Source organism: Chenopodium album, chromosome 22 (genome assembly GCF_948465745.1).
Source record: "Chenopodium album chromosome 22, dcCheAlbu1.1, whole genome shotgun sequence".
In the NCBI taxonomy this organism is placed as follows: Eukaryota; Viridiplantae; Streptophyta; class Magnoliopsida; order Caryophyllales; family Amaranthaceae; genus Chenopodium; species Chenopodium album.
Genome location: NC_137855.1, coordinates 5,529,577 through 5,551,292, shown reverse-complemented (window position 1 = coordinate 5,551,292; position 21,716 = coordinate 5,529,577). Strand labels below are relative to the sequence as shown.

General features: G+C 35.3%; 2 protein-coding genes and 1 pseudogene across 3 annotated transcripts; 2 read left to right on the top strand and 1 right to left on the bottom strand.

Moving 5' to 3' along the window:
- Positions 1-261: 261 nt before the first annotated feature.
- On the bottom strand, positions 262-8,897 carry LOC145603788 (T-complex protein 1 subunit gamma-like). The gene is made up of 13 exons (XM_081659772.1): positions 8,741-8,897; positions 7,572-7,633; positions 6,996-7,068; positions 6,303-6,370; positions 5,968-6,037; positions 5,512-5,580; positions 5,345-5,416; positions 5,162-5,235; positions 1,861-2,523; positions 1,652-1,777; positions 1,365-1,469; positions 1,205-1,279; positions 262-897 (listed from the first exon to the last, which is right to left on the bottom strand). Exons 1-13 carry the CDS (start codon positions 8,763-8,765, stop codon positions 709-711), a joined length of 1,671 nt encoding a protein of 556 aa, XP_081515898.1. The 5' UTR covers positions 8,766-8,897; the 3' UTR covers positions 262-708.
- A 2,310-nt stretch (positions 8,898-11,207) lies between these two features.
- LOC145606286 (cyclin-dependent kinase G-2 pseudogene) lies at positions 11,208-12,889 on the top strand (annotated as a pseudogene).
- Positions 12,890-17,276: 4,387 nt separating this feature from the next.
- LOC145604485 (putative eukaryotic translation initiation factor 5-2) lies at positions 17,277-20,255 on the top strand. Of its 2 annotated transcripts, none has more exons than XM_081660367.1 (2): positions 17,277-17,433; positions 18,421-20,255. In XM_081660367.1, the coding sequence occupies exon 2, from the start codon at positions 18,717-18,719 to the stop codon at positions 20,040-20,042; it is 1,326 nt and encodes a 441-aa protein (XP_081516493.1). In that variant the 5' UTR covers positions 17,277-17,433; positions 18,421-18,716; the 3' UTR covers positions 20,043-20,255. The 2 variants fall into 2 exon arrangements, with proteins under 2 accessions (XP_081516493.1, XP_081516494.1); XM_081660368.1 differs by having other exon boundaries at positions 17,308-17,433; positions 18,406-20,255.
- The last annotated feature ends 1,461 nt before the right edge of the window (positions 20,256-21,716 follow it).

Below are 21,716 nucleotides of genomic sequence, written 5' to 3'. Positions count from 1 at the left end.
AATTATATTGTCATAGAAAAAGATATGGCTCATGTTTAAACAATAAAGAGGCTGAGATTTGTTGCTTGATGCCTTTTTGAGTGAAATTCAAAGAGGTGGGGATATCATGCAATGATAGATACATTCCTACATAATTACATATTATCTTCTTCATTGTTTTAATCGGAACGTATTCCTTTTCAGAAAGTTGCTCTCCGTAATTGCTTGCAACATTAGAGGCGACTAGATATTATTTACAGAAATAGTATATAAATTTCCAATCCAGATAAATAACAAGTGAGGACAGTGGCTTAAAATAGACTTCAAACAGAAATCATCTCTTAAAAACACCTGACTAATTCAAAATCTTTGCCCCATATAAAGCATATAAGCAATATTGGGCATCCATATGAGAAATCTCTTGCAAATTTGGTGAAAAGATTTGCAGAGAGACTGATTCTGAAAACAATTCCACTACAAAAATTACAGTAGTTAAAAAGAAGATGCCCTACCTTTCCATGGCTAAGTTACACGAAAAAACTCAAAACAAAAATAAATGAAAAGAAACATAAAGACATACAAAGAGGGAGGGATCAGTTTATACCCACGAGGTTCGAAGAACCTTCCACCGAACATCATATCATCACTCAGGTTAGAAAGTCCATACTCAGGTGACATGATCCCAGGGGCAAAAGTGATAATAAAGTTAAGCACTTCATCCTAAGCAAATCACTCTGGAATCATTTGTTCATTGTCTGCATCATCAGCCTGCTCAACAGTTGGTTTAGAGGGAGCTTGTGCTCCAGGAGCCTGCTGCTTCTTGATGCCACTAACGATATCATCTATTCTTAGAAGCATGCAGGCTGCTTCTATGGCCGTCTTGAAAGTCTGAGCCTTTACTGAGTATGAATCCCATATCTGACAAAATAAGTACATATGAAATAGCATGAATAAATAACTGTAAAAAAAATCCTATTCAGCAGTAAGTTGAGAAATGTCTGATCCTAGGTGGGTTGGGGGGGGGGGACCACAATATTCAGGTTTAATTTTTTACAGAAATAATAACTCAGTGGTGTAGCATGCTGCATGCAAGACCCTAACAGACGGGAGAAAATTCCTAACATGGACAACAAATTGTGTTCCATAATCCTTACCAAAACATGCAGTGATGCAGATGCAATTATTGAAAGAGGGGTAAATGTTACACAACATATCCACAAAATACCTTCTTTTCTTTCATATCTGCAATTTCACCAGTGTTTCCATCTATGCCAATCCAAGCATTTTCACCATTTGCATGCTGCCCAAATTAAGATCAAATCAATCAACATTAACAATTATCTCTTTTAATCCAGACAAGTTTTTCAGAAATATTGAATCCTGACCTTTCCTCGCAAGGCAGTCATAGTCCTTATAACATTTACACCACAATTCTGGGCCAATGTTCGGGGTATAGCCTCAAAGGCTAAAGCAGCTGCTTCATATGGCCACTGTTGCACAATAAGGAGTAAGAAAGATTACAACTAATGCCAGGTAAGCACAGCTATGCCAGCAGGTTCATGTCATATATTTCTTTAGCGCATAGTAAAAAGGCTGTTGTAGAATAAAAATTTAGACTTTTATGTTTATTGTTCAAGTGAAAGAGAGAGCAGAGTCTGGAAGAGAGGGTCACCTTTTCTATGCCTTCGATGGATGCACTCTTTTGCTTCAGGGCTGCTGATACAGTCAGCTCTGTACCACCACCTCCAGGAACAAGTTTTGGGTTTTTTATGATATTTCTTGCCACACACATGGCGTCCTGTAACAAGGGAATATGTCAGTTATTATTATACCTTAATTAGTGCAAAATTAAGCCTTTAGTAGTTTAGTCTATAGCGATACCTGGAGATTTCTTTCCACCTCATTTAACAGATCTTTGCTAGCACCTCTTAATAACACAGTACAAGCTTTTGGATCTTTGCAGTCCACAATAAATGTGAAGAACTCATCACCAATTTTCTTGACCTCAAAAAGCCCAGCACCAGTACCTACATCTGACTCCTGCAATTCATCTGGCCTGTTAACAATGACAGCCCCACATGCCTTAGCAATTCTGTTATTATCTGTCTTTCTCACTCTCCTAATTGCGGTAACTCCGGCCTTGCTTAAGTAATGGCATGCCAAGTCACTTAGCCCTTTTTCAGTGATCACTACATCTGGCTTATGCATTAGTATCTGTCCACACAAATTCTGAATGTACTCTTCTTCCATTTTTAGCAAGACTTCCCAGTCTTCATCTTTCATTATCTCAGCATTTGTTTGATTTTCACCCTTCTTGTATTCAAGAGGACTATCAAGAAGAATGACACGTGGGTTGAGAATCTTCCGCCTCATTTTTCCAGGAGCAACCACATCCTTATTGAACATCACTCCTTTAAGCACCTGGGAATCTTCCAATTGGCCTCCAGGCACTTTCTCAACTTTAATATACTTCTTAATGTCCACCTCTCGCAGACCTTGGCCAAGGTCCACACCAACTATTGATGTGGCCTCAATTGCTAAATCCTACAAGACATGCAAGGCACAGTTAAAAAAAAATACAATACCTAAAGTATCTATAGGTTCGTCTATTCCTTCAACTATAGAAACAAAACAGCTGTGAAATTAAACAATGACACGCACACTTCATAAACCATGCATTTTGTTCAACATCAATAAAGAAAAAACTTGTAAAAGGATGATTGGATGAGATCCCGGAGGTATGAATTCATGCCACATGGACGTGAGAGTGTGAGACCCTTTTTTTATTATTTAAAGAATCCAAACCAAATAAACAAAAACTACTTTTACAGTTCCAGTGTTAACTTCTTCACCAGATCAACCAATCTTCAAATCTTCTTACAAACCACAACAAACTACTTTCTACATTCCATATATATTGCAACATCTGAACTTATACACTAATCACACTCTCCAATTTAGTTGTGCGGGATCTTGTTAGATTTGTCTCAATATATACTCTCAACAAAAAATATAATTTGTGTGTTAGAGAGCATGAAACACTACATGATAGCAAGATTAATGGAGCAGAGGAAATATAGGTTTATGAATATTAATTTCAGGTCCAACAAAAAAACAATTATGGCATCCAAAATTTCCCACTCCTTTTTTAGGTGCATTGTTAAATAACCATTGCCCAAGACACCCTAAGTAGCACAAAACTTAAAAGGATGATTTCTTCTTTTTTTTTTTTACCCTGATAATGCCACAACCACACCATCGACTACATTAGAGTTGATATTTGTGTCAAACCCCATTGTGTAAAGCTCCTCTAAAAACATAATAATGGATAACAATTATTTATGAATATTTGGTATGTCGTTTTGGCACTCAGAGGGGGACAAGCAATGAAGTGGTGAGTTTGGATGGAAAGGATTTGACCATGAGTGAATGTTTTAAGTATCTTGGGTCGATCATCCAGAAGAATGGTGACATTGATCAAGACGTAACCCACAGAATTAAGTCAGGGTGGCTTAAATGGAGAGCGGCCACGGGAGTGTTATGCGACCGCAGCATTCCCCTACAGTTGAAGGGAAAATTCTACAGGACTGCCATAAGACCAGTGTTGCTCTATGGTACAGAATGTTGGGCTTCTAAGAAAGAGCATATTAAAAAGATGGAGGTTACGGAAATGCGCATGTTAAGGTGGATGTGTGGAAACACTTTAAGAGATAGAATCAGAAATGAGGTTATTCGCAAGAAAGTAGGTGTGGCAGACATTGCAGATAAATTAAGGGAAAATCGTCTACGTTGGTTTGGACATGTAAGACGGAGACCCGTGGGTGCACCGGTGCGAAGAGTGGAAGAGTGGGATCATGGAGGGATTAAACGAGGAAGAGGGAGACCAAAAATGACTTGGTTGGAAGGAGTGAGGAAGGATATGAAGTGCATGGATTTACGTGAGGATGAAGTTTTGGATCGTAAGGGATGGAGGAGAAAGATTTATGTTGATGACTACACGGAATAATCATATTTGGTTCATGTTAGCCGACCCCACTTTTGGGATTAAGGCTTTGATTGATTGATTGATTGATTGATTCATTGCTTCATCTACCACAAGGCAGACACATGCTAATAACTAATTAAGTATTTAATGCTCCCCAAGAGCAGAAACCACACCATAACATCATGTTGCAGGAGATTGATCTCAAAACACCCAAAAAAATAACCACATACAGAAAACAATGAATTCACAAACTCCTACACCAAGTCAGAATCCCTGCTATTATACTGATTTTGCAGCTGGATAAACAGCTACTCCACATACACAAACCTTCCCAACACACCTTGTCCACACACCAACCTTGAACTGGGGAGGTCATCAGTGTAGGATGCTAACTCCATTCCAACACAAACAGGTATACTATAGGTTACGAGAATATACAGTGTACTAATATTCAATTCATGGATGATTGGATGAACATATCTTGCAATAACAAAGAAAAGCAGAAAGACTCCTATATAGATCAGATAAGCACATTTGCCAGTAACAGCTATGAAAGCTACAAACATACCCCTCCCATAAAAGGCATAATTGGCCATCCAACAAAATAACTCACAGAAGGAAGAAAATTATTGACTATTGGCACTCGGAGACAATATATTATTACCTTTGAACCCAAAAATTATTTGTGGTTACTATGTACACACAAATTGATGTAATTGGTGAGAGAGTGTTGATGTGGTTGGTTTTTTTTTTTTTTTTTTGACATCGACAGTTGATGTGGTTGGTGAGTGTAAGAAAAAGGTGGATATAGTAGGAGAGAAAGTATAAAAAGGTGAGTGAAGTGTAAGAAAATATTGGAAAAAGTATAAGAGAATACGTAAGTGTAAGCAACTTTCAGGCAAAAACTAAAATGAAAAGCATAAGAAATTTTGAACGGAGGTAGTATGATTTACAAGCAAAATTGGCCCCATTAACACTCTACACACAAGTACAAGAAGCTAGGTGTCTAATGTCCACGCACAGGCACACGCACACGCACAAGCACCCTAATAATAGTAGAGACATGAATTATCAGGAAAGTTTTAATGTTGTTTGCAACAGCTAAGACAAACCAGCTGTTTTGCAACAATCCAGGAAACCAAAAAAAACGAACATGGTAGAGAGGAGAGAGGGGAGAACAGAAGGAAGAGAACTCACTGCAATCAGATCACCGAACTGGCTAGTGAACTTTGTGCCAATACAGCTTTTGACCAGTCCCAACATAGTAGCACCTGCATCAATCCAAGCACTTAGATAGCATAAAAGCATCATAACCAATTGAAAAGATGAAAGAACAAAAGGATATGTAAAATGACAAAATCACGAGTTATGGGAACATACGATCCTTCACATCAATTGTCATTGCGATCTTGTCAATAACTGCAATTGCATCTTCCAGAGCTTTGGTATAGGCTAAGAAACATCCATATTCAGAGTTAAGTTCAATGCTCCACAACAAAATCGTGCATCAGAAAATGCATATATGAGAGTAACAGCAAAATTAATACCTCGGCAAATAACAGTAGGATGAAAATTCTTATCAATAAAATCTTCAGCTACATGAAGCATCTCTCCAGCTGTAACACAAATTTCAACCAAGAATTGATAAATTTTTCATAACTATAAGGAATGCATGAAATACCAGCAGAGGGGCAGAGGCAGAATTGTGACCAAATTGTTAAATAAACATTGATGAATACAAGTGAATCTGGTAGAAACGTTTCAAGGTTTATAGGGAAGCACAAAATAGAATCTACTGAGTAGATACATCATATGCAAACTCAGGTCGTTCAATCTTCTACTTGCTTTACAACAAGTACAATTGAAGGACTTCTAAATATTCTTCTCTGCTTATAATTATTGAACCCACAAGCAGAACATAAGGACCACTACTTCCATTAATATGCCTATAATACCCCAAAATCAAATCCAGTGATAAAGCGAGAGGAGGAATCTTTTCTTACCAAGAACAATAACAGAAGTTGTTCCGTCTCCCACCTCTTCATCTTGTGTTCGGCTAAGTTCGATCATAGACTATTATTGCAATGGAAAATGCATATTAGTGGATAGAAATTAATAAAATGTCACGAGATAATTATAAAATTCACAAGATGCCAGATATAAGAATAAACCAAATTAACAAGGGGAAGAAATGGTAAACTAGTGAAATTGGTTATATAGCTATCCCTAGACACAACCAGCACACAATGAGAATCAAGTGTGTCCTCTGGAATGTACATTACATTAACTTTCTACCTTTATTTAATTGGGTAAAGAGATGAAAGATAAGAGTACATGCCTTGGCAGCTGGGTGTGCAAGATCTAATTCACGTAAAATAGCGTTCCCATCGTTTGTCACAACTATGCCTGCAATCACCAACATAGCATGAAGAGCAACTTAATACAGAGGCAAAAAGGTGAGTCAATCAACTACAGCAGAAAAAAAGGATGTTACCCCATCATGCAAGGATCTATACACTACCAAATTTTCTTATATCTTTGGTCTCCCTTCACCACCACCACCAACAACAACAAAGGTGCAACAACACAAACACACCAACAAATGATTCAACTTTCCAACCTTAATTTCAACATAATATAGGATCACAGATGACCTAGCTGATGATTTATCTATTAAGATACAAGAAATAGATAAGACCTAATTACATAAAGAATGCACTCATGCAGAGCCAGACACCAAGCAATTCTTCTCCTTCCTCATCCCCTCCTCCCCAAGAGTAATAAAGGTGTTTTTTTTTTTTGGGGTTAATGAATAAAAAAAAGGCATTTACTGAAAAAAATCCTTCATCCTTGAAGTAAATAACATCCCAATATCTTCAATCTGTCAAGATTATGCATAAATCTTAAAGATTCAAAGCTAGCAATGATAATATAAAGAAACAACATTTTGAATCAAACAACTACGACAGCAATCTAATTGATTAAAAAAAACCAATTTTCCACCCATACTAAAGCGGGAAAGATATATCACCTCCAGCAGCATCAAGGAGCATTTTTAACATCGAACGTGGACCCAGTGTTGTTCGAATTACTTCAGCAACAGCCTGTCACGATACACATAGCACATATCTTGATAAGCCATGAATTATTTTTTTAGCACAAGACATCAGAAGTATAACAACTGAAACCCCTTCAAACAAAACTTAAGAAGCAAAAAAAAAAAAAAAAAAAATTGCATTGCTGACAGATCCTACAAAAACTTGATAACACGAAGTATGAACAATCAAAAGAGATTATTTTTATACCCAAGACAAGACTAAGAGGAGCTAAATTATTGATTTCTACAGAAATTAGTCACATATATCACACATATTGTTTTCTTATTATGAGTGCAGAGCTTGCATGAGTTAATAGGGCAGTAAGTATGTGTTTCACTTTGACACATATAACCATTAGGATTAATGATTTATGATACAAATTCAGACAACTAAGAATATTCAGAAGGCTAGGGAGTAGGGAGACTAACATAATAATACAAAATGAAAAACTTTTTGGTGGAGGATCAAGGAGACAAAACATTAACCAGAAAACAGAGTCTGATTGTTACCTTTGCTGCTCGAATGTTAGCATGATGGACCTTAGTACCACTTTCACGTTTTGTGGAATCCTCTGCAAATTACGATAGTATGAAAATAGGTCAACAGAAGGAAGATAAAGAAGACCCAAACATTAACAACCAAGATAAAAACAAAAATTCAATAACGCTCAAACCTAATAATCAAGTCTCTTTATCCACTATTTTATATTTATACACTGGGCAGTGGTTATAGCCTTATAGGTATAATATGATTTGTGTTCTTCCTGATTCAGAGGGATATGCCTTGTACCAATTAATACAGCTTTCAAGCTCTAGCGTTGTCAAGACTAACATCACTGTCCCTAATATAGCAAAGCAAACATCTAAACTCGCAGGCTTTAGTATTTCCATGCAATGCTATGGGTACAAATTAATATTATCAACTACGCTTAACCTTGGAAGAACAATTATAGGCGTAAATAATTAATCTATTCAAATCCTACTTAGCTACACTTCCAACCAGTGAAATCAAAAGCAATTTCAAAAATTCCAATTACAAAAGTTCACTTAAAAAATCCGATGCCTAGAATGGAAATCAATTGCCAAATTCAATACACAACAATACCCATATAACCAAAAACAAAACCCAAATTCACATTACACAGATATACCATAAACCACCTTTACAAGATCTCGAAACCAATTTCAAAACCATGTACCAAAAGTTCCCATCTTTCATTAACTAACTCAAGCAGAATCGCACCAGTTAAGCTCATATTATCAATATTTATTCAATTACAAAGTTGCTTAACGCTAAAATGCATAAACCGCCTCCCTTCCCATGAACCATAATAATTAACCAAAATAAACTACAGTACTACAAAATAACAACTTTCACAGTAACATTCGTATTACATCCATAGAATGATTAAACAAACGAGATCAGATCTTCTACCAATCTAACAAACCGGTTCTTTCACAAAATTACAAAAAACCCTAAACAAAACCCTAATTCAAATCTCACATTTATCAGCAACATCGAACTAATTTAAACAAAAAAAATTAAAAAAACATATGCATAAATCAATAAAAATCTGGTAGTGAAATTAGGTTTAACAGACATTGTAAAGTGAACAACGAAGAAATCAACCGAAAAAGAGAGAAAATCAAAGGAGGGATGAGAGAAATAGAATGCTTACTGAGAACGACAACTGGTGCGTGCATGATTTCTGGTTAGAGAGAGAGATGCAGAAATTTGAGAGGAGAAACAGAGGGTTTGGTTTATAGAGAGAGTGTGAAGTTGTGTTCTAAGTTGTGTTGCTCACTTGCTCTCCCTCTCTCTATATGAATTATGTAATGGAAAACCCTCGAAGTTTTTCGTTTGAACTTTTTACTTGTTAGGTCAAGTTGGATCCTTTCACGGTCCAGAGTTTTGAGTTTTGAGTTTTGAGTTTTGGCCATTTCATTCATCTAGGGTAAAATCGTAAATGTATCCATATAGGGCTAGTTTAACTTCTTTTTTTCAACTTAGGACTATATTTTTTTTCACTTGTTTAAGAGAGATAGGTTCGACCAAGATGGATCTAAAAACAATAAATTTACATAACGCAAATTCTATGGTACTCCTGGAGTACCGTGTGCATGGTACTCCAGGTCTATATAATATATGTTATTTTAATATGAATTTCTTGTTATTTCAATCTATTTATGTTATTTTAAAATAAGTATATGTTATTTTATATTTGTAAGTTGTTTTTTTTTTCAACATTGATTCTTTCGCTGTACTCTAATTTTATAAAATTCATGTTATTTTGATGTGAACCTCTTATTATTTCAATTTATATATATGTTATTTATTATATAAGTACATGTTATTTTAATAAATGCATGTTTTTTTATACATTGTGTTAAAGTAAATAAGTGAATAACATAATATTTTAGCAAAATAACACAAGGTTTAATTTTAAGCAAAATAACATAAGATTTAGGCAAAATAACTCAAGTGTATTAGGTATGGAGTAGTGGAGTATCGTGATCCAGGTGTATATAATACTAATTGTTTACATAAACGATGAGTTTATCCCACCATTCAATTCCCACGATCCTAAATTTATTTTCGAAACTCAACCACAATAGTTTTTTTACCTTAAGGGTTTGTTCACTTCGGCTTAATTTCAGTTCAGTTTAGCTCCTAATTTCCTTTCCTCATAAAATATTCAGTTCAGTTCAGCTTCAATCTGTTCAGTTCACCTCAGTTCAGTAAATGTGAACAGGTCTTTAGAGTATTTTTTTTCATAATTCAAATTCACACAAAACTCTCCCGACTCCACCTACTCACCTTGACAAGGCCCGCTCGAACTTACCATTATTTGAAGGGAATAATTCATGAAATTAATGATAATGTGTTACTGGTTATCTGGGTGGATTGAAAAAGAGCATGTTTCTTTTACTATTTTCAGTTTTTTCACATGCATATAATATTCACGCGATGAGATTAACAATAAAAATAAATAATAAATAATAAATAATAAAAACTCACCTTTACATAATTGAATTCTTGACATGAAAATATTCCTCGGGAATAACTCCAAACTCACCCTCAGACTCACGATAACCTTACGATCTTAACTTCATAAAAATGCTCTTGTGTAGAGGAAATAAATTCCATAAATTTTGTCAAAAATTAATAAGGTCACTCAAGTTTAATTTTAAAAGCAAGCTAAAATTAAATGAATTGGACACCCACTATAACAGGTATTACGATGAAGTACTTCCTTCTTATTTTAATACTTGTTTTATTAACACTTTTTGCACTATTCATTCGATGTAATTTGACTAATGTTTGTGACTTATACTCAATTGTCTCAATAAATAAAGGCTTGTTTGACATCATTTTTGGTTTTTAGTTTCTTTTTTTTTTTTTTAAAAAAAAAAACTATTTTTTTTTTAAAAACTAAAAACCAGAATCAAGAAACAAGAAAATTTTGTTTCTCCTCTTTTGTTGTTAGTTTTCAAAATTATCATGATTTTAATAAGTGTAAATATTTTTTGATTTATTATGTGACATATGTAATATACTTTAAAAAAAAAAACAGATAACCACAACGATGTCAAACGAACCCTAAGTTATTAATTATCAATTGTTATAATTTATAATTACGGACAATTAAAGATATTATTGGTCATTCTTTCAAAAAAAAAAAATTTATTGATCAAAGTTTTACATTAACATACATACTCAAATAATATTGACAATTAAAGATATTATTGATTTATTTTATTTATTTTATTTTTTTTTTAATGGTCTTGAGCTAAACTTGACGTACAAGACAATTAATTTCACCGACCCATGGTAAAAAAGGGGCCAAAACTTATAAATACGGTCTCCATCTTCTTACCGTCAACAAACTGAATTCTCGTGATTTCAGCGTTCTCCTCAATCAATCTCTGCCGAACTCCCGAACTTTAGCCTTCTGGTAAGATTTCCAGTCACCGCTATCATCTGTTGACCTAGAAATCTAATTATTGTAAATTTCTAGGGGTTTTTTTTCTTAAATTTCTGTTTTATTTTCCGAATTTGTGACTTGTTGATCAATTTCATTGTATAAGCAAATTATTATCATACAATTTACAATTTCATAATTAAGAGGTTCCTTGCTTGTAATCATGGCTGCAAGAAAAGCTAGTAATTTGAGGAAAGTTTCTAATTATTGTCAAGGTTTTGGTTATGGGGGTAAGATTAGTTCTCACAGTAATGGGGTTTATCTTAAGTATGGCCGAAAAAGGGGCGAAATTGAAACCGGTTTTGGTGACGAAATTGATAATGGATTTGTGCTTTCTTCGCTTCGAAAGAGGAGGAAGTTCGCTCCTCAAAGGCAGAAGTTATGTAATTATCTTGATAAGGAGGGTATTATTAGTCGTGTACCGAAATTATCAAAGTCTCGGTGGGCATTTGAGGATGATTTTGGTGATTGTGGTTGGGTAAAGAGGGGTGGAGTTGTTATTAAAGCGGCGGGAGTGAAGGAGAAGAGGTGGAGTCCTGAGAGTTGGGTGATTCAAAAGGAGGGGTTAGTTGGTGAGTGTGTGATGAGAGTAAATGGTGATGATTGTATGAAAATTGGTGTAAGTGATCATGATAAGGAATGCGCTACATTGGATTCGGATTTGAATTGCTCGTATGAGGGTGTCGAGGGTGGAGTGTCTAGGGGAGGGAGGGGAGTTATGCCTCGAGGTTGTAGAAGTGTGGTTGAGTATGAGAACATTGGTAAGATTAATGAGGGTAGTTATGGGGTTGTGTATAAAGCAAGGGATAAGGAGAGTGGAGAGGTAGTTGTCTTGAAGAAGTTGAAGTTGGGGAGTAGAAATGAGGGATTTCCTGTTTGTTATTTGAGGGAGATTAAAATTTTAATGTCATTGAACCATCCTTCGATTGTGAATGTTCGAGAAGTAGTGGTAGATGATGGTGTTCATGGGTTTGATAATGTTTATTTGGTGATGGAGTATGTGGAACATGATCTTAGGGCACTACTGAAGGCAAGGAGGCGGCCTTTTAGTCAGAGTGAAGTGAAGTGCTTGATGCTTCAACTTTTGGAGGGTGTTGAATATCTTCATGATAATTGTGTGTTTCATAGAGATTTGAAGACAGCAAATATTTTGTTTAATAATATGGGAGAGGTAAAAATTTGTAATTTTGGTATGTCGTGCCTTTGTGGTAGTCCATTGAAACCGTATACTTCTCTGGTGGTAACGCTTTGGTACAGGGCTCCCGAGCTTCTGTTGGGAGCCAAAGAATACTCAACAGCTGTGGATATGTGGTCAGTGGGTTGCATAATGGCTGAACTACTGACTGGCCAACCATTATTTGAGGGAAAAACTGAGTTCGAGCAGATTGGTAAGATATTCAATTTGTTGGGCACACCTAATGACAATATTTGGGAAGGCTACTCAAAGTTGCCAGGGGTTAAGGTCAACTTTGTTCACCAACCATATAATCTATTGCATAAAAAGTTTCCCCGTGCATCTTTTATTGGCTCTCCAACACTATCTAACTCAGGGCTTGACTTGTTGAGCAGGCTATTAACATATGATCCTGAGAAGAGGATAACAGCGAAAGAGGCTCTTAACCATTGCTGGTTCCAGGAAGTTCCTCTTCCCAATTCCAAGGAGTTCATGCCTACTTTCCCACCAGTATTGTAGGTTTCTACACAAGTAGTAATCAGATGATATCGGGCAGAGCTTCATATAACAGACTGCAGCAGTACTCTTATCTCATCTAATTTGCTGTTACATTTTTGTGCAACCTGTTGATGTATGTGATTAATTTTTGGGTTTGGATATATTTTTTTTCCTTCATGTAGGGTTATATGACTTTTGTGAAGCAATTCAGGAAGTAAAGTTGAGTTGCATTGCTGAATTAATAACAAAGGTGTGAAGTAACAATTTCTTATTTGATCATAATTTTGTTTTCCTTCTTTTTTTCATTGGCTTCTGATTTGGAGAAACTTTTGTATCTATTTTCATTATTTCCATGTACATTATGGTGTGATCTTGTGACTGGTTATGGAGTATCATGAAGATTGTCATTTTACGGTTTTTTTCTTAAGTCATCCTGCTCATTTTTATTGCTAAGTACACTTACTTTAGCAAGAAATTGCTGCAATCAAATCAACTATACTGGAAACAATTTTCTTCATGCCTCAGTGACAGTTAGTGGAGAAACATATTTCTAAGTTTTCAGCTTTAATTGTGGAGTTGGGGTACATTGTTACTCTTCTAGTTTATTGTGTATTGTGGTCCTGTCTTACAATCATAACTGGCTGTCCTTGTATGTGTTGATCATATCTCTGCTGCTGTATTGGAGCTTCACAAGACATTGAAACATATATCTCTGCTGCCACAAACATAATGCACAACTAATACTCCCTCACCAACGACCGTACATGAAGTACCAAGTATTGGGGCGAAATTGATCATATCTTAAGTATTGGTACTTCATGTACGGTCGTTGGTGAGGGAGTATTAGTTGTGCATTATGTTTGTGGCAACCTGAAACATATATTGGTCATCTCTTTCCTTTGCTTCTTAAGTACTTCATGTAGCTTTGGTGGTTGATATATAAATAGAAGTTTTGAACCTTTTATATTTTGCGTTTGTGACGAGATTATACTTTTTCTGGGCTACAGATGTCCAAGCAAGGGTGTGCCATTTTACATAGTGTATTGCAGTTGGCTTCAAATTCAATCTTACAGGTGGTCAAGGTTGTAAACTATTATCTGATTATTGGTTGTGAAATTTGATTTTTAGATGAAAGATGTTAATATTGATGCTTGATATTACAAAATTTAGATTGTTGTAACATGACATATGTATCAGTTACTAGTACATGATTATCTGAGCAGAGAAAATGTCCTTAAGGATGTGATCTTTAACCACGCGTTAGACACAGTGTCCGATGTAACTTCGGTATGATGATTTCTAGCTTTTTCTGACTGGTAATTTCTGCTGTGTCAGATGTTTAGTGATCTGAAGTCACTGGCAGTTCTGAACATGCAAGTAAGACTGAAGGAACTGTGTTAGAGTGAGCCTGAAAGAGAAGGAACCGTTACTGTGAGCCAAGAATTGCAAGTTTTAATTGAAAACATTCAAAATGGTTTTTACATTTAGAATTTTAATACTCCATATTCACATTGCCTCAATTTTTATTTATGTATGGATTTTACTATTTCTAAAATACATTATTATTTTCGGATGGAGGTAGTATTTGTTTCCAGTTGCTAAATATGTTCTCATGTCCTTGATGAGCATATGACAGATGAATACAACAGTGTTCGCTGGCCTGCTCCAATTTTCAAGTTTCAACTTGACCTAAAGATTTTGGAATTCAGCTTATTTTATCTCTGAGATCAACTATCTTGTAGGTGCTCATGCATACGCTGCTGGTCCGTTTTTGACACCATTCAATCGAATCATCTTCACCAAACTCATCTCTTCTATTGCAGCCTACAAATTATTTCATGTGCTGATGTAGTGGTGTTATCAAGTGATCATGTGCTGTATGAATCTTCTATAAATAAGAGCATGGAAGGGCCTGTTCATATTTACTGAGCTGAACTGAACTGAACTGATTGGAGCTGAACTGAACTGATTGGAACTGAACTGAACTGAACTGAATTGAGCTGAAATGAATATTTTATGTGAGAGGGAAATTAAGAGCTGAACTGAACTGAACTGAACTGATTGGAACTGAACTGAACTGAACTGATTGGAGCTGAACTGAACTGAACTGAAATTAAGTAAATGTGAACGGGCCCGAAAGCATGCATGATTTAATCTGAGATTAAGATTAATCCAGTTTTGGTTTTTTTGTTTAAATAAGGATTAGGATTTTGATTTGTTCCATTAAATTAGATGATGTATGTTCATAAACTTGTGTAATCCCATCATTTATTATCCAGTTCGTTTGTCGCAATTTTCTTCCTATTTTCTTAGGATCGTCTGAAAATTGTCAGAAGATGTATCAACGTAACAGCAAGACAAGGGTACTCAAAACACAAGAAACTATATAGTCTTATGTAGAATGTAATGAAATCTGACACAATGCCTCTTTTTTCACCAAAAAAAAAAAAAGAATGCCTCTTAAATTTTATTGAATCTATCCATCTTAATATCTTGTATTCCTGCCTAAACTAATTCCTTTTTTTAAGAAAAAGTTACAAGTATATGTTTCATCAACCATTCTCTATAACTTAGGAGTTAGGACCCTTTGAGGATCTAGGAGATGGAGGGATGGTTAGCCCCTTTACCTCTCTCCCATGTGACGGGGGTTCAAACCTCATACCCCTTCTTGTGATAGGAGGGGGCTCCCCGTGCACCTTATCTGAAAAAAATAATCAAACCAAATTAATATAACACATGTATATAAATGCCTTCATTTATGGTGGTGCTAACTATTTACTACGGACTAATGCTCTTAAAAATCTCAGTCAAATTCAACCATGCCTAATGCTATGAGCCTATGACTTTAAATCTCAAGAAAGACAGTAGAGATATCATCAAAGAATGACATAGGTAATTTACTATGTGAATTACATTGTACGTCGACAAAGTGCTTGAAATTAAGAAAATTTTAGGCGACAAAAAATTGAATTGATAGAAAACAAGAAGCTTAAGATATTTCAAAAAGAAGATCATTAAAGAGTGTTTAATACATTTTATTTTATGCAAGTGATGAGAATAATTTCAAGAATATTCCCAAAGAAGTCTTCATGCCTCTTTATGTGATAGAGCAAAAATTTACGAAGTATTGGGGCAATGTAAGACGAATCTAAACCAACCAAATGTTAAGATATATTTTCCTTTGTCACTTTGTATGCTTTTACTCATGTCAATGTGAAACATACGAATGAAATTTGATTTGTTGCTCCAGTCTTACTTCTTTGAATGCTATTTAAAATCCAATTTGTTAGATTTTAATTTTTTTAACAGGAAATGAATTAACTTATATTACATCTATCTAGATGACTTAAAGCACTAAGGAATCTAGAATAATGGTATTCTCTATACCTCATACATTCTCCAATACGTGTGTGCGACATGTGGATGAAAATTGATTAACATAGACATAAGTTTGTTTTAAAAAAATATGCGGTTTTTTAAAGTATGTTTTATCCTTATTAAAGTTGTCTTTACTTGATAAACTTTGTAATGATATAATTTGATCTTATGTTTTATATTTCTATTCTTGAAATATTCTCCTTTATCGCCATGCTTCAGGATAAACTAGTTAGTGTCATATTGTATACAACAATACAACGTAGAATTTCCCTATTTACCAATGACATGTCAGTTAATTCTCACAAAAGTTTCCACAACAAATCTAAACTTCATCGCCACCACCTAAAAGCTCATATACTATACTATCTAATCCACACAAAACTTTTAACGGGATGGGAAAGGTATAAATCAAGTTAAATGGAATTTAATAAATGCAGTATGAAAATATACCAACCACGTATTTGTTGGTAAAGAGAGCTACATTATTTTGGGAAAAAAAAACATTGATTAGTCGATTATGTGGGAGAAGAAATGACGATCGAGTCGACTCAAATTGGATTGATTCGAGTGATGGTCAACTTACATCTTGATAGGACGACCGAAAGAGCATATCAAGCTATGTAGTGGGTTGCAAGAAATAAGTGATGACAATGGACATGATTTTCTCTAAAAATAAAAATGTTGATTGTGTGAGCAATGATCAAACATAACCTAGCTCAAAAACATGGTGGGTTTCGATAGTACTGGCTACTGGGCTCGAAATTCAAGTTGGCTTGATTTTGGGGAAAAAAAGGTATTGGGCTCTAATTTGGACGAATAGCTCGCTTTGTGTAGGGTTTGATTCTGAATTTCCTAAAAGCGAGTTTAAGACGATTTCTTAATTATGGCAAAATTTACTTAACTTTAGGGCAAATGTTTGGATTACAATAAACCCATTTCGAAAATCGAGTTATGATAAGCCCACTATAAACCCATTATCAAATTTTCAAATTATATTTAACAATTTTTGTAAAAAAAATAGTTTTTTTTTTTTTTTTTAAAAATAAAAAAAACAAGTGGATGGGATAAAACTTTACAAAACTCTAGATAAAAGCAACTAGGGTTAGAATCCTCAAAATCGCAATATTTTTCCTTTGTCCACTTCCTAAAATTAAACAACAATAATCCCAAATCACAATATTAGTAGGATTAAAAATTGTGTGATTTTGTGGATATAAATATGACCAAACATGTTGCCCTTCTAATGTACCGCCGCTACGTTACTGCCGACTCAATCTCTCTCCTCTTTCTCTCTCTTGCCTGCACCTCTCTCTCTCCTCACCTTTTCCTCGATTCCCAGGTATTCATCTTCCTCAATCAATCATACACTAATTTCTTCACTTTTTATTGCAATTTATCTCTTCATCCAATCAGTTTTTTTTAGATCTGTTTATATGTTTGTTTTTCGTCGATTTCGTGCTTTTTTTATTGGTTTGTTGTTCGATTTTCGATTAATTGAATCCGATGCAAGATTATTTGACCTAAATTTGTTCACGCATTGATTTTGATGCTTTTGTTGGATTAGTTGATGATTTATTTGAGCTATGTGTTCGTCGTGTTTGGATTTGTTGATTGGAGTATGAAATTAGGGTTGACCTATTTGTTATGATTATGGAGGAGTATTGATTTTTTTTTTTTTTGTTGTGCTAATTTAATTTGTGAGGTGAGATTATTTGAGGTTTTATGAAATTGATGTTAGGTTATTTTGATATTTTGAGCATCTATTGGTTATTTTTAAGATCTGCAATGAAATTTGGTTGCGGCTGAATGATTATTTGGCTTTTTTGAGATTCTTTTTTGATAAGTTGATGTTTTTCCATAATAGGTGGTTGTCAATAGATTTTTTTGCTGTACTTTTTATCCTAATGTGGTCGATAACATTATAAACATGGAAACAAATTGTTTGTTTATTTTTTTGAGTGTTCCTTGGTGAATGAATCGCTGGTTTCGTGTAAATGAGTTGCCGAACCTACTGCGTTTGATTAGGGTTTATGAACAACCTTAATTGATGATTATATGAACCTTTATTGTGTAAGGATAAACTTGTTATTTTATTTTTATATGGCCAATGTTGATTCTGATGTCGATGTGCTTTCTTTGTGGATGGTTTATTCTTTTAAGAAGCCTTAACTCTTAATGTATCGAATTTGAGCTGTAGGGTTTCATGTTTACTTGTCTACATGTTGTTTTTGCTGTTTCAGTTTGGTGGAAGGGGGTGATATTGGTTGCTGATGATTGAGTTCCTTTTTTGTTTATGACTTATTTATCTTAGTGTTCTTGTTTGTAGGATTGGCAATAGCCGTGCTGTAGCCGCAGTTCGTAAAAGTGGAGTTCGAAGCCTTTTTTATGTCTGAACGAGCCTCTCTCTTTTTGTCAACAATCGGCTTGCTTGGAGAATATTGTCCTACGTCTAGAAAAAAGGATAGTCATACCTCCGGGAAATTGAATTGTATGCATATTGGGAATATTGAGGGTTATTCTCTTAATCGTCAGGGTTGCACTTATATGCAGCCTTCTTTCCTTCAGATATCAGCACTTCCTCTCATTGCCTCCTAACAAACTCCAATCCCTTCATAAGGCAAGATGGCGCTTCAGAACATTGGTGCTGGAAACCGTGATGATGCCTTCTACAGGTATAAGATGCCTAGGATGGTCACAAAGATTGAAGGTCGTGGGAATGGCATCAAAACCAACATTGTCAACATGGTTGACATAGCGAAAGCCTTGGCTAGGCCTGCTGCCTACACAACAAAGTACTTTGGTTGTGAGCTCGGAGCTCAATCCAAATTTGACGAAAAGACAGGGATTTCCCTTGTTAATGGAGCTCATGACACAGCAAAACTTGCTGGACTTCTGGAGAATTTTATCAAGAAATATGTTCAGTGCTATGGGTGTGGCAACCCTGAGACTGAGATTCTGATAACAAAGACTCAGATGTTGCAGCTTAAATGTGCTGCTTGTGGGTTTGTGTCTGATGTGGATATGAGAGATAAGCTCACGACTTTTATTCTTAAGAACCCACCTGAAGTGAAGAAATCATCCAAGGACAAGAAGGCCTTGAGAAGGGCTGAGAAGGAACGCCTCAAGAATGGTGAAGCTGCCGACAAGGCAGCGAAGCAGAAGAAGTCCTCAAAAGAAGGTGCATCCAAGTCAACCAAGAAGAAGACTCAGGGGTCTGATGAAGACCACTCTCCTACTGGGAGCCAGGCTGGTGATAATGAACCTTTGGTTGATGTTGATGATGAGGATGACGACGATGGGGACGATGTTCAATGGCTAACTGACACATCTATGGAGGCAGCTCAGAAGAGGATAACAGAGCAGCTTAGTGCTGTGACAGCTGACATGGTCATGCTCTCAACTGAAGAGAAATCTCCTCCTCGGAAGAAATCCCCACCTCCCAAACCAGAACCTGAGGTTAAAGAACAGAATGGCACTCTCTCTGCTGACCCACAAGAGACTCTTATCAAGGACTTGAAGGAATACCTGAAGCAAGGTCCAACTGCGAATCAGTTGAATACCCACTTAACCTCGTGCTCAGGTACCCCCCAAGAGGTAGTGGATGCTGTGTTTGAGGCTCTCTTTGGCGGTTTGCAGAAGGGATTTGCAAAGGAGGTCAATAAGAAAAAGACCTACGTTGGTGCTGCCCTAGCTTATGCTGAAGGTTCACAGCCAATCCTGTTGCATGCCATCGAGTCTTTCTGTGGAAAAGCTAGTCCTGATGCTGTCAAGGAGGTAGCAGTGGCTCTGAAGTTTCTTTATGATGCCGACTTGCTGGAGGAAGAATTCATTGTCGAGTGGTACGAGAAGGGATCAGCTGGCAACAACAAGAGCTCGTCTATTTGGAAGTTTGTCAAGCCTTTTGTGGAGTGGCTCCAGAGTGCTGAGTCCGAGTCTGAAGAAGAGTGATATCTAATATCCAGTTTTATTCAATGTCATACTAAGTACTCTTATTAAGATGCAAGGTTTTAAGTCAGTTATTTTCTATATTCTGGAATAAGTGATTGGCTGGAAGCGAGTCAGCAACCAGCTGGATCGTGGTGGGTGTGTATTTTTTTTGGTTTTTCGTGTGTCAAACTGTGTCAATTGAAATGTCGTTATGGTATTGTTTTTTATGAACAATTTGTTGCATTATCTTTCTAATTATACAAGTTAATGTCATTTTGGTATTATTGTTATGAACAATCTGTCACATAATCATTCTAATTATATTTGTTTGAAGTTGAGGTTACCTATCGTGTTAGGCGATATTCATTGCTTGAGGCCGAATTATGTATTTTAAGCCGTACAATAATATGTTAAGCCGTGTTTTGTAGAATTTTCTTGTCAAATCTCCTTTTCGTGAGGGAAACCTCTTGTGATATTCCAACTGTGTAGTTAAAGTCCTAATGAAGATGTCATCCCTTAAAGACTTATTAAATTCAAATGTTTTGAATTGAAGGGTCTTATTCAAAAGGGGTAATCAAGACATGATTAGTTAACTTTGTAGCTTTTGATTTACGCGGCTAACAGGACTGCTGCTTGTTTGGCTATAAGAGGGATTGTGATTCAAATTCATGAATTTGAAAAGCAAAAAGAGCAAGGATTCTTGGGGGAGCTTTATCCAGTCATCCCCTCAACAACATTCCATTTTTATAGTATACTACTCGTAATTAATACTCTCTGTTTTTCAAGTGTTGACGTTTTAATTTGATATTGTTATTTATTTTTTGTTCTTTAATCTTTATTTCTTTCATTTTCTCCAACTTAATACAATGAGAATTTTTTCTTTTTCTTTCTTTTTTTAATTTTTTCTTTGGAGAAAGCCATGAGTATTTATTTGATACTCTTAGTTTTTGTTTTTTTTTTGTTTTGTTCTTTAATTTCAGTTTCTTTTAAATTTTGTCCACACTTAATACAATAAGAATATTTAATACGGGATTAGGAGAACAAGTAGTGGTGGAGCTACTAAGGAATAAAGGGGAGAACTGTCCCTCAATTCCAAAAAAAAAAAAAAAAAAAAAAAAAAAAAAAAAAAAAAAAAAAAAATTGGTACCGCAAAGCTAAGTTTGGTTGGTAGTTGAGCTTGAGCTAATATTGTGAGGATCACTTTGCTCTCTTGGTCTTAAGGTACAAATACTATACTAATTTGTTCATAGTGTATTAATGGATTACTTCATACACTAAGTATTGACTTTATGGTTAGTTGATAATACATTTGTCCACAAACAGCTAATGTTTTGTTGAACACTGATTCAGAGATAAATTGTATACTGTGTTGACTAATCATGAAAATCGAGAATTAAAATCCTAATCATATGGATTATGCATCATGGCTATGTCAATTTCTTACCAATTTTCTTTTCTTTTCAAAATAAAGGCTAAAGTTAGTTAGCATGAATAAAGGATTTAAAAATAATGGAGAGAAAGTAAGGAACATTTAAAATTCAATCAGCACGAACCAAACAATCAGCATTAACATCCTACAATGGTCTAGACATTCATCCTTAATTTTTTCTCTTTAAATAAAATTCAGAATATCATTACCACAATTCACCAACTTATTTGGCTACAAAGCACATCTTTCAACTATCGCCGGTTTTT